The sequence below is a fragment of the Mauremys reevesii genome, unplaced genomic scaffold (genome assembly GCF_016161935.1).
Source record: "Mauremys reevesii isolate NIE-2019 unplaced genomic scaffold, ASM1616193v1 Contig24, whole genome shotgun sequence".
Classification (NCBI taxonomy): Eukaryota; Metazoa; Chordata; order Testudines; family Geoemydidae; genus Mauremys; species Mauremys reevesii.
This window is the reverse complement of record NW_024100834.1, coordinates 69,836-82,914: the sequence shown is the minus strand read 5'-3', so window position 1 is coordinate 82,914 and position 13,079 is coordinate 69,836. Positions and strand designations below refer to the sequence as shown.

The 13,079-nt window shown below is 54.9% G+C and overlaps 1 protein-coding gene across 1 annotated transcript in view; it reads right to left on the bottom strand.

Annotated features, from left to right (window-relative positions):
• The window catches only part of LOC120393566 (nck-associated protein 1-like), a 35,111-nt gene extending 24,228 nt beyond the window's left edge, over positions 1 to 10,883 (bottom strand). The window contains exon 1 of the mRNA XM_039518199.1: positions 10,830 to 10,883. Coding sequence (XP_039374133.1) covers positions 10,830 to 10,883 — 54 coding nt within the window. The remainder of the gene's footprint in view (positions 1 to 10,829) is intronic.
• Positions 10,884 to 13,079: the final 2,196 nt, after the last annotated feature.

Genomic DNA, 13,079 nt, shown 5'->3' with positions numbered 1-13,079 from the left:
CCCTCTGGAGGGCTCAGCCCTGATCCAGAACAATCACAGAACCCTCCGAGTCTGCTCCCCAAGGAACAGTGCACACCAGCTCAGTGGTCTGAACTCAGGATCACCACTCCGCTTAACACACCGCACCTAGCTACAGCCACAGTGAAAATGAGAACGAGTTTATTATCAGAGACTCCAATGGCAGTAGGTATGAGGACTGGAAACACAGGATTACACATAAAACTTTCTAGACCCTCAACTTAACCCACAAGACAGGCTGTCTCCTGCAGCCAAGTTTACCTCCAGGCCTTTTTAACCATCATGGCTGGGACCCCCCTTCATCAGATCGACCCTGCTGGCAGCTTCTTGTCACCAGAGTGTATCTGCATGCCCAGAAATACCAGAGCAGAACTTGGATCTTCTCCTGAAAACAGGCCCCCATCCCCCACTGTCTACCTCTTCCTGTTCCTTTGCTTCTGAAATCTCTGCGAGCTCTTCATTAGTATTTGACTCACTTCTGGTGTGACACACACAATACACCAGGCCAGGGCGATAGGGTCTCCCACCTCCTGTCTGGAGGAGTTTGTCTCCAAGCATGACTGACCGGCTTTTAACAATAATGCTTAGAGCACATCATTTTCAGCATATACGCAGAACTCCTCACATATTTTCTGCACGTACGTCTCGTAATGATTGATGTGTGTGACAGGCTCTAAGCAGACACCTTACATGGCTTTCGTTTGGTGACCTCAGGGCAACCTTGTCCCTCTATGTCCCCCTCTGCCAGCTGGCACCAAGAGGTCCTTGGGTCACAGGGGCGGAGGGCAGGGTGGTATCTTCTCCAGGAAGGGGAGAGTTGTGGACACACTGAGATAATGGTTATTTATCACTTACGTTACAACAGTACCTAGAGGCTCAATCAAGACCAGAGCACCAGGTGCTGCACAGATGAATGTGAATCGCTGCCCCGAGGACTTTGTGGGTTAAGGAGGGGCCTAGCAGCAGTAACAGCACACTGTCAGCTCTGCACTCTAGCTGTGGCCAGGCAGCAATGTGAAGGCAGCTCTCCACCAGTCTAACAAGCACCAGCTTTCAGTTTCCTATCTGCATCATTGCAGAGCGGGGCACCGGGAGGGATTCAAAGCAGGATGAGCTGCTGGCTTTATGGATCTGCTCAGGGAATGGAGGGTGGAGGGGGCTGTGGGGAATCAGGCTAAGGAGGGGGTCTCTCTGAGCCTGTGATATGATAGTAGGTAGTGAGAAGTCGGGGCTAAGCTGTGCAGGGGGGAGGGGGGAAGGATTTGCCAGGGTGAGGGAAGAGGAGTGGCCAAGGGAGGGGTGCCGTGGCCTGGGCGATGACCCAGGCAGATGGCTTTAGCAGCAGCATTGCAAATGGACGAGGGAGTGTAGGGGAACTGCAGGCATCCAGGCCAGAAGGGGCATGTGGTAGCTGCGGCATTAGGCAAGAGTTCTGGCCGGGTGGGCAGAGAAGGAAGGTCACAGCTTGGCAATGCTGCAGCGAGACATGAGATGACACAGGAAACGCTGGTCACACATGGGGGAGGGTGAATGGCATAATCTGAACCTGGCCCACGGCAGCTCTATCTGATAGCATGAGCCTTCTCACCTTGTGTGAGAAAACAGCTGGCAGGGAGATGCCTGAAGCTAGTTCTGTCCATGCAACACGTGAGTTACCTGCAGCACCAGCGCAATGGACACCAGAACATCCCAACATCAGCTCTACCTAGGCAACTATCCAGCTCATCATCCTCGTGCGGAGCACCTGCTTAATAGCCTCTCCTCCCGCCCCCCGTGAGGCGGGAACTCCTAGCCCCGTTCCACACAGAGGCACAGGATGAATTAAGTGCCCTGCATAAGGTCACGTACACAGAGTCTATGGCTAAACTGGGAATGAGCCCCAGATCTCTCAAATCTTAGTCCAAAGCCTTAACCACACAGCTACCCTCCCCCATCCCCTAGGAAACGGTCATTTCACTGCAACACAATCCCCAGACAAATCCCTTGACAGGTTAAAAACAGAAACTAACAAAGAGGAAAGCGCAGTTGAGCATCCAGGAAAAAGGAGAGGCTGCCTGGAATCTGAACAGCTAAGTGCTGGCTGTGAGCGCCTGTGGAAGAGCCCCGGAGACCGCGGTCGGGTTCTGTGGGCTGTGAGCTCCTATGGAAGGGCCCTGGAGACTGGGGTCGGGTTCTATGGGCTGTGAGCGCCTGTGGAAGGGCCCCGGGGAACACAGTCGGGTTCTATGGGCTGTGAGCTCCTATGGAAGAGCCCCGGAGACCGTGGTCAGGTTCTATGGGCTGTGAGCCCCTATGGAAGGGCCCTGGAGACTGGGGTCGGGTTCTGTGGGCTGTGAGCGCCTGTGGAAGGGCCCCGGGGAACACAGTCGGGTTCTATGGGCTGTGAGCTCCTATGGAAGAGCCCCGGAGACCGTGGTCAGGTTCTATGGGCTATGAGCCCCTATGGAAGGGCCCTGGAGACTGGGGTCGGGTTCTATGGGCTGTGAGCGCCTGTGGAAGGGCCCCGGAGACTGGGGTCGGGTCTATTGGGATTTCATGTTGTGATGGAGCGATTCTGGCGGGACCCAACTGAGAGTGCCAAATCAGGACCAATTGCTCAAACAGGGCAGTTACAGCCCTAGGCTGGGGCTTTTTCACCTCTAAGGCAAACCAAACCAGCCAGACAAAAAGGACTTTGGTCTCACCCCACTGGCTAACCACAAGTCACACAAGCAATTTCCTTAGACACTCCAGTCTCCCAGCATCACCACCAGTGCACTCGTCCTGGGGATGAATGGTTATGAAAACCAACACCCCAATAAAAGAAAAAGGTTCCCTCGATCCCAAAGGACCAAGCCCCAGACCCAGGTCAATATACACATCAGATCTTACCCACAAATCACGCTGTTGCCAATCCTTTAGAATCTAAAATCTAAAGGTTTATTTACAAAGGGAAAAAGGTAGAGATGAGAGGTAGAATTGGTTAAATGGAATCAATTACATACAGTAATGGCAAAGTTCTTAGTTCAGGCTTGCAGCAGTGCTGGAGTAAACTGCAGGTTCAGATTAAGTCTCTGGAACATCCCCCGCTGGGATGGGTCAACAGTCCTTCGTGCAGAGCTTCAGTTTGTAGCAAAGTCCTTCCAGAGGTCAGAAGCAGGATTGAAGACAAGATGGAGATGATGCATCAGCCTTATATAGACTTTTCCAGGTGTAAGAATCCCTTTGTCCTCACGGTGGAAACTTACAGCAAAAATGGAGTTTGCAGTCACATGGACAAGTTTCTGCATACTTTGCTGAGTCACAAGGCGTGTCTGCCTTCTCTCCATGGGTCAATTGTGTAGCTGATGGCCTTTAATGGGCCATCAAGCCAGCTATGCAGGGCTGACATCAGCTTGTCTGGGACACTTCCCAGAGGCAGAGCATAATACAAAATACAGACAGTACAGAGCCAATACTTATAACTTCAACTACAAAATGATACACATGCACACAGACAGCATAATCATAACCAGCAACCCAGAACCTGGTCTTAGACACCTTATATGACCCCCTTTACTTAGGATTTGGTGCCACCACAGGACCTTGGTTGCAACCCATGTTCTATATGGTTCCCATTTATATCAATAACGTCACACATGTGTGCTCATTGAAAGGGCTCTTCAGAGCCTGTAGGATTTCCTAGATAACAAGGTTCTGTCTCAAGGATTTCAGCTCCATTTCTCTCAAATCCTACATGGTGGATCATTGTCTATTACACCCTACAGGAAAAGCAGCACTTGGGGAGCGAGAGCCCATGCCGACACTAACAATGAGTAGGACTAGTGACCATCTACATCTCAAGGTCACAAAGGTCACGTGGATGGAAACTAAATGGGCAGAGCTAATGTTAGGGCTCTGTGTTCATTACCCCAGATCCCAGCTGTGTGCCCCAGCGCAGGACCAGTCCTTTGGAACACTCTGCATCTGGTCAAACACTTCTTAGCAACATTAATTAGACCACAGTAATGGGACATGACACACCAAATAAGAGACATCCCTTAAAAAACAGGACAGGTGGCCTCCCTAATTAGAACTAATGTTGGGCATTAAAGGTGACCCCGGAACAGGCAGAGTGCAGCCCTCTGGCCACATGTGGCTGGGAGAGGATTCTAGTCCTTAAAAGATCCCACTGATCCCCCATGTGCTCTGTCCTCGCTGTGGGAAGGAGGCAGGCTCCAGCCTATCCCAGAGGCCTCACCAAGAACACAGGGATCTAGGGCCATGGAGGGCTGGTGAGTCTCACCTGCTGGGAACTCTGGGAATCTTTACCTGGAGGACGGCTGCCCTTTATTTGCAATAAGCATGATAAACGGTTGAGAGGAGCAATTGACATGCCCCCCAAGGTAGAAGGAGATGCCGATCCAGCCCGGATCCAGGAGAGGTGGCACCCCTACCCAGCCCAAGGTACTTAGCCCAGCCAGGCTAACCCCCCAAGGGTGCAGCCCCTGACCCACTATGACAGCTTAGTCAGAGGGGCAGCTGCCCTCAGACTGAGATGCATAGCGGGATTCACGTCTGCTCTGCAGGGCATGACGCTGCCCAGCTCTGGCTCCCAGCACTAGGCCATTCATGATCCACCACAGCTATCACAGTCGCTGGCTGACGGAACCTTTCCAAGCCCCCGTGACGTATGGGAGTGTGCCGGAGCAGGAGCAGGAGCTGTCAGTCGTCTCCAGTCCACCAGGGCTTCGAGCCTCTGAATCCCAGCTGTCTGAGGGAAGCAGCGCGAATGGCAGGGCAATAAGTGGAAGTGGGACTCCAACTGCCTAGCGAGGAGGCTGGGACTGGATCCAAAGAGAGGGGGCAAAGCGGAAATGCCCCCCAGAGGTGACAGCCAAGGTAATGCCGGTGCCAGTTGCATCGCTCTTCTGTGCAAGCCTCCCTCTGGTAACCGGCTCGGCTCTAAGGCATCCGGAAACCTGCTGTCACCCTCATGGCAGCTGCTGAGCTGACAGGCTGTCACCGGGTAGGACACGCCAGCGACACTGGAGAGAGGAAAGGCTTGGCCCAATCAGTGCAGCTCACCAGCCAGCACCTGTCCCAGACACAGGGGCCCGGCTACACTAGGGAAATGGTGCTTTGCTGACACTGGCTGAGTGAGCTGCATTCCGTCCCTCCGTGCAGCAATGCAACTGGGCACTAGGCTGCCCCAGATTTGCCCACGGCCCATTGTGACCCACAGATTCCCTTCCCAGTAAGAAGGGGAGAGCCTAGCATGATCTGGCCCTAGGTCCAGCCCTTGGAGGTTCCTCCCCCACCTCCATCTCTGTCAGAGGCAGCCACACGGGCTCTTTCTCCATCTGCATCATGGACCTGAGAGCCCTGCCAGGAGCTGGTACCAGAGTGTGGTGGGTAAATCCAGGGCAGTGTGGGGAGCAGGGCTGGAAGTGGGATGGGATGGAGCGGTGCAGCAGTGGTAGGATCCAGAGCTGGTGGGACATGAGTGACTCCCAGTGATCCCACAGCCCTTACTGTTGGGGGGACTGGGTCCCAGGGTCTCAGTCCAGCTTCTAGTGTCCATGGTGGTGGCCTGTTCCCACTATCTGGCCTCCTGGCTGGGATCTCAGCCTCCCTGCTGGCTATGAGCAAACCCTAATCCTTAGGGAGGAGGAGACTGATGGGGCTGGATGGGCTGCGCCCGCTGGGGAGAAGCGGGGGACGGGGAGGAGGTCCAGGCTCTTCAAGGACAGGGCCCTGAATTCACATCACTCAGATGGGCTTGTTCTTTAGACAGGTTAAGGGAGAGATGCAGACAGCCCAGAGACAGAGACAGACTTGACACTGAGAGAGGCAGATGGACAGCCATGACACACACACACACAGATGGACGGACAGCTCCCTTCATGTCTCAGGAGCCGAGCTCATGGTATGGAGCAAGATAATGAGCTTGCACCAATCGCTCCTTCCTTTCAGCTGCACCTACAGGAATCTGGGGCCTAGTGCTTGTGCCAGGAGGAGGGAGGCAGGACTCCTGGGTTCCATTCCTGGCTCTGCCACTGTCCGACTGGCGACCTTTGGTGAGTCACTTCCCCTCCCTCTGCGCTGCAACTTCTCCCACTGCAACCCCTCCCTGTGGGGGTCATTCGCGTCCCCAAGCACCAGGCCCCTGAAGCCCAGGCTTGTCTGCACTCTGCTGCTGAGCAGCAGGTCGTCCTCGGCTAGCTCAGCTGGAGCTTCACAGCACCAAATGTGCCACGACCCCAGCGCGTACATCAGAGAGCTGATCCCCCACGTGTTCTCCAGCACAGCCCCTGCCTGGCAGCTGAGCCAGCTGCAAATTCCAGCATGACACAGACCCCTCGGCAGCTTGGCTTCCTTTGCCCCTGTGTCAAGCCCCAAGTCACACCTGGGTGGGCTGGGTTTTCCTGACCTCAACGTCCAGCTCTCAGCCTCAGTCCCGGCCACGTTATCGCCCCGCGATCTGGTAAGGCTCATTTGGCAGCGCTGAGCTGTGATTACTGTCCTTCCACGCCTGCTGGAGGTGAGTAACCCCATTACCATTCTCCTCACCCCTCCATTCTGCCGGGAACCTCCGGTTCTGCTTCCCTGTAATTGCTTTGTGGCTCTGGAGGCATTCGCTCCCTCACTACCGGTGCAAAATGAGTTGCACTCACTCCTTATCTGTGCTGCATTGCTGATAATAAAGCCATTAACTCGACAATGAAAAATCACCCTGCTTACATCCCCGCTCTCCCTTCCCCACCCACTGGTTTCACCGGGTGTGCAAATACAGGATCACTTTGTCCACCATGCTAATGCAGCCACCTCTGGGGGTTGAACACAGCAGCAACACAACAGGAGAGGACCCCTGGGACACAAGGGAATATTGGTGAATATTGGTGATGTTGCTGAAATCAACACCCACCCCAGGACCAAACCCAAACTAAATACCAACCTAGTTACACATCCATGGGTCCGAAATGGAGAATCAGAACATCCCCGGCCCGGCCTGACATCCTAGCCCAGCGTCTCCCCGAGGAAACCCAGTTCCCTCCCATTTCCAGCTTGACTTTGTTTGAAGATCTGGCCCCACAGCGCCACCGCACAGTTCCGACCTGCCCGAAAACCCCAGGTGAGCCCAAAGGGGCCAGCATGGCAGCTTGCCGGACCCATCCCACCCTCTCCGAACACACTCCCACCCGTAACACGGTGCCCATCCCAGCTGTACAGAGGGGGGCTCCCCCCCTGCTCTGCCCCAGCAAACACAGCTCCAGACAGCCCTGTTTTTAAACTGCCATAGCACAAGGCAGCACCTAGCCAGACATCTAATGTGCTGTCTGCTACTGCCCCCTGGGGCTCATGCAGGGTATGACCACCCTGACCCAATTACCCAGGTACTGATATTCTCCCAGCTCTGCCTGGGCTCTTCCCTGCAGATAACCCCACACTGTCCAGAGACCCAACCCTCCCTAGGTGTTTCTCAGGCCTGTCCCCTGGCTGGTCCCCATCAATGGCCCTGGGAAGCACAAGCAGCAAAACAGGACAGCACCTAGATGCATCCATCCCTCCTGTCTGTGTTGGCCAAACTCCTGGGGATCCGCGGCGGTGGCGTCCATCCCCTCCAGCGTGGATCAGGACACACGGCTGTGTCTCCCAGCCCCGCACACCTGGGTCTTGCTCCCAGCAATGCTCCCTGCCCATTCCCCACCACTGCTTGGACCCCAGCCGAGCGGGCGTTTGCATGCAGTGTGCTGGCAGATTCATGGCCTCTCCCTCTCCAGGTCCCTCAGTCCGGGCTGGACCCTCTGGTTGCTAGAGGCACCATCTGGGCCTCCCTGCTCTTTCTAGCCAGGTGGCTGCTGACACCGCGCTAGTTCTACTGCAGCAGCCAGTTCCTTCCTCACAGGTTCTCCATGCTCTGGGGAACAGCAGAGGGCCTGGCTCTGGCTGAGGGGAGGAGGGATGGCTGGGGACAGAGCTGCCAATCCCAGGTGCTCCTGCATGTTCATCCCCTGTGACAGTGCCACAAGCCCAGCTCTCAAAGCACTGGGCCAGCCCAGTCCTGCCTGCACAAGGACAGTGGGGTCAATGGAGGACAGGACCCAATCGGCAGCCCCAGGCAGCTCTTTCCTTAGCTGTATGGTTCTTGGCTCCCCTCCATCTCTCACTGATCATCACCGGCTCCAGCCGCATTAGCCCAGCCCCATGGGCCATCTGCCAGGTGCAAGCGGCATCCAGGCCTGGAGTGACTCATTCCCAGCCCTGCTGAGCACCTCCACATCTGACAGGCCTCAGCATGACAGACTAGCTCAGCCTGCAGATGGCAGGTGTGTGCTGCCATCACAAGATCCTGTGGCCAGCGCCTGAATCTAACCAGGGTGACAGTCACCCCTGCACAGGGTGTGGTGCAGGTCAGCAGGCCACATGGCCAGATCCAATGCCCTTCTCAGAGCTGCGAAACCCATCTTGCTAAATGGAGCTGGAGAGGGGTTCCCAGCCCTCTGTCCATGGCTCTGAAAAATGGGCAAGTGCTGGCATGTGCCTCTCTGGCAGCGTGGCCACGTTCATACCCAGCCAGTCCAATGCCTGGCCACCACACCCCATTTCTTGACTGTCTATGGACTGCTGTACAGTAAATACCCCATGGCACCTCTGCATTCACACCCTGCATCATTAACATACACCCTGCCCGGCATTCACACCCTGCGTCGTTAACACACACCCTGCCCAGCATTCACACCCTGCGTCGTTAACACACACCCTGTTCTGCTCTGCATTCACACCGTGTGATTTAACACACACCCTGCTCTGCATTCACACCCTGCAATAACAGACTCCCTGCCCAGCTCCGCATTCACACCTTGTGTCATTAACACAGGCACAGCCCAGCTTTGCATTCACAGCCTGCATCAAGACACCCATCCTGCTCTGCTCTGTATTCACACCCTACATCATTAACACACACCCTGCCTGTATTCACACCCTGCATCATTAACACACACACTGCTCTGCTCTTAATTCCCACCATGCGTCATTAACACACACCCTACTGTCCATTCACACTTTGTGTCATTAACACATGCCTGCTCTGCTCTGCCACTACCCTCAGGCCGACCTTTCAAATATCGGTACTAAGGATGGGTCCCATCTAACAGGCATGTCCCCTGGGTTTCCACGAGGACCCCGCAAAACCAGCTCCTTTGGGCTGAAAATGGGGCCCAGCCAGGAAAGCACAATTTGAACTGAGACAACCCTGTGAGCTGCGCCCCTGGGAGGGACCCGCCACACCAGAACATGCCTGACCGCCAAAGCCAGCGGGAGCCCACCGTGCTCACACATCATGCCACCCTCCCAGGGACCAGCGGGGCAACAAGAGCAATATGGAACAGTCAGTGCCAACTGCATCTGCACATCCCAGTTCTGCCCACCTAGGAGCCACCCGCGCCGTGCCCAGGGCAAACTGTGGCTCACAGTTTATCGAGTCTCACAATGTGCTCCAACCCCAAGGACACAGCGTGTGTTCAGGCCTCTCCACACGACAGAACATCCCCAGACCCTGCCACCCTGGCAGCGCAGCGTCCCTGTTCAGAGCTGGCCGGGCTGGGGGCACGGCACAGGGCTGAGCACAACACGCCACACGCCTCGGCAAAGCTTGGTGCAGCTCTGCCTATCCTGAGAGAGGCCCCCAGGTGACCTGCACGTCAGGCTGCCTGGGCACCCGCTCTCCAGAGGAGACTCCACTTCCACCCACGGCTGGAAGCCAACGAACCCGCCAGAGCCCCTGACACAAGATTGTCCGGCCAGGGCAGCCCTGGGGACTGTGGGCTGCTGAACCGCAACCCACTGATGTCAGGGGAGTTTTGCCACCGAGGCCCATGGGGCCGAGATGACACATTCCCAGAGTGCTGCTCTGGCCAGTCACCCTCTGGTAGCGGAGCCCCCTGGGGCTTATGCCCACAGAACAGCCTCCCAGCAAGGCCCCCCCAGTCCTGGCACTGGAGTGGGAGTTGGGGGTGTCTCAATTTTTTACCCTGGGTCTCTGCACCATTCGAAGCCTGGGATCCCTCAGGGCAGGGCAGAGGATTCGCAGCAAGCTCTGAGTGCTCCTCCCCTCTGCAGCAGCCGTGACCACTGGCCCAGGCCCAGGCAGCCACTAGCCCCTGGCACTCCCCGCCTGGAGACTGCAGGGAGTGATCTGGGGAGGCTGCTGCTGGCTAGGACGATGCTGAGAGCCCTGTGGGCAGTGCAGCACACTGGGCCCAGGCCCTGCAAGGCGACGGCTCGGACAGATCCAGACCCCCCTCTGTGGCGGGCAGGCATCCAGCATCGCCATCTCTGCAGCATGGGCAGGGGCTGAACTCAGGCCCAGAGTTTCCATCACGCTCATGGATAAATATTAACTCAGGTGCCGAGGAGAGAACTCTGGTTCATGCAGCAACACCCCTCACCCATCCTCGACTGGGTCTGCAGACCCCCAGTGGCTGCTCCTGAGAACCTGAGCCAGGCAGCCACATGGGGACTAGATAGGAGGGTCAATGAGAGCTGTGCTGCGGGCTGGAGGGGAGATGGGACTTTTGTCTCCTGGGGGAAGGATCATCTCCCATGTGGCTGGACAAACCCCCCAGCCCAGGATTAGGGCTGTGGGGCCTGGCACACACTGCCGCACTCTGGATCCCTAGCTGGGGTAAAGGCCCCTGGCAGGAGGAGAGACGCCCGGGCCAGTCACCCCGGGGCCCGGATGTGGACAGCAACGGGAGGCTGCCTGCACAGCAGCCCAGCCTGTTCTCTGATCTGCCTGCCTAGCCGCAGAGCCCACCCACAGCAGAGACAAGCACCAGGGTCGCCCCCACCTTTATGTCCGTGTCTGGGGTGACAAAGTCCTTGAAGCACTCGATGGGGCCCATCAGGAACGGGCAGCGGTTGGAGAAGACCTGCAGCGAGGAAAGAGCCAGCCCTTGAGATGGCAATGGACACAGATCCCCCCCCCCATTTACTCTGCAGTGACGCTTCTTGTACCTAAGCTAAAGATCCCTGTAGTGCCCCAAAATACTATGGGGTTTGCTCATCAAGTGGGCAATTGTAATGTGAATGTGTGATAGGGATGTGTTAAACTTGGGGAATATTGGTGGGGGGGTGGAGCAGCTGAAAGTTAGGCTCAATCCAGCCTATTGAGACCAGGAGCACATAAGGGTACCAGCTTGAAAGTGCTGCTTAACCCAGCCCATCGAGTACAGGAACACATGAGGGGATCAGCTGGAGAGTGCTGATTGACCTGGTCCTCTCAGACTTGCTCTGCTAGTGTGTGCGTGCACATGTTCATCTAGTTCTAGGGCTGGAGGAACCTAGGTCCTGCAGGAGAGCTCCATTGGGAGGGGACTTGCAGAAGGAAGGAGTAGAGCTCCATGTGAACACACAAGTGACTTTCACAGCACGTTAATTGAATTACAGAAGCCCCTCCCCCAGAAGAGTAACCCTCATAAATGAGCCACCCCCACAGTAACGGGCACTGCTGGGCACAGCCTGCAAAAAGCCCTTTTCCTTCCTCAGGAAAGTTGGATCCCAGATATGTTGGTTAATGCTGCTGGGAGATTGCTGTAGGTGAGAAACGGCCGTAATAATTGATTTTAGACTCTAAGAAGCATGTTATGATTTTCATTTTATATGTAACCAGTTCTGTTTCCATGATCTTGACTCACTACCTCTTAAATCTTAATCTTTGGTAATGAATTTAAGATTATTCCACTGTGGGAATAGAATGTGAGATGCTGAGATTGTTTAGGCTTCTGGGCTGGGAATTGTGTGTGAAGGGCTGGCCTTGGGCTCGTTCTCATTGGCCAGCTAATTGTGAATAGGATGATATGATAATTACCCTATGGGTTACAGCCGCGGCTGTGTGAGTTTAATTAATTAATTAGTAATTGTTTGATTGCTTACCATACTGTATATAAGAGCATGCTGGGAATGAATAAACGCATATGCATACACACACACGCTTTCTTTCTCTGCTTGGGATCACATTGAATGTTGAACTCTATTCCTGCTCTTCTGCGATGCAACAATTCCACTATACATATGTCTCAGTGCTGCGAGGTTATAAAGATCTGATCCTGAGCTGTACCAATCAAGCTGTTTAGATTCTGTTCCCTGGTAATTTCTGTGAGTGTCCTGTGACAGTAACCTGATGCTACTGGGGGACACTTTCAGAGGGGCTTGGGGGCTGCAGTGCCACTACTGTTACCGTGCAAGGCAGAGCAAGGGCTGGCAGAGCCCTGTGGAGATTGGTAGGCTGGCTAACAGACCGGTGGTGTTATGCTTGACTAGATATCAGCTCCCTGAGAACATCTTCCTCTCGCCGATGGGTAACAAAGTGACTCAGAGCCTGGGCACCCCAAGAAAGCTGCACATATACCCCTGTAACCTGCTTTCCCTCCTCCAGGTGCCTCTTTATCTTAGCCAACCCTCAAATATGTTCAAACCCTGTTCAAATATGTTAAGGACTGTTATAAAGAGGACCCCGATCAACTGTTCTCCATGTGCACCAGACGTAGGAGAAGTAGGAATCAGCTTAATCTGCAGCAAGGGAGATTTAGGTTAGATATTAGGAAAAACTCTCTCACTATAAAGATAGTTAAGTTCTGGAACAGGCTTCAAAGGGAGGTTGAGGAATCTCATCCTTAGAGGCTTTAAAGAATCCATTGGACAAAGAGCTGTCAGGGACGGTCTAAGTATAGTGCTGGATGGGATGATAGTTCTAGGACCCTTCCAGCCCTACATTTCTAGGCCTCTCTGCATTGTGGAGTTGAACTGGTGAGCCCCTCAGTGAACTGCCCCATCATCCTTCACCCAGCTCTAGTCCAATGTGAATTATTAACAAAATGAGCTGGTCCACGATATGGAAACACCACAAGACCAGTGAGCACAGCAGTACATACCCTGTCAGAGATACCCAATGACAGTCGTTCCCTTGTAGTGCAGTGGGGGAAGCTAGGGAATCCAATGGTTCCTCTCCGCTAAAGTCTTGCAGTACACAAACAGGGACTTGGCTTAGAAAAGCAGAGATGCCTTCCTCACACACTATTACAGGCACCGAGCCTAAGGCT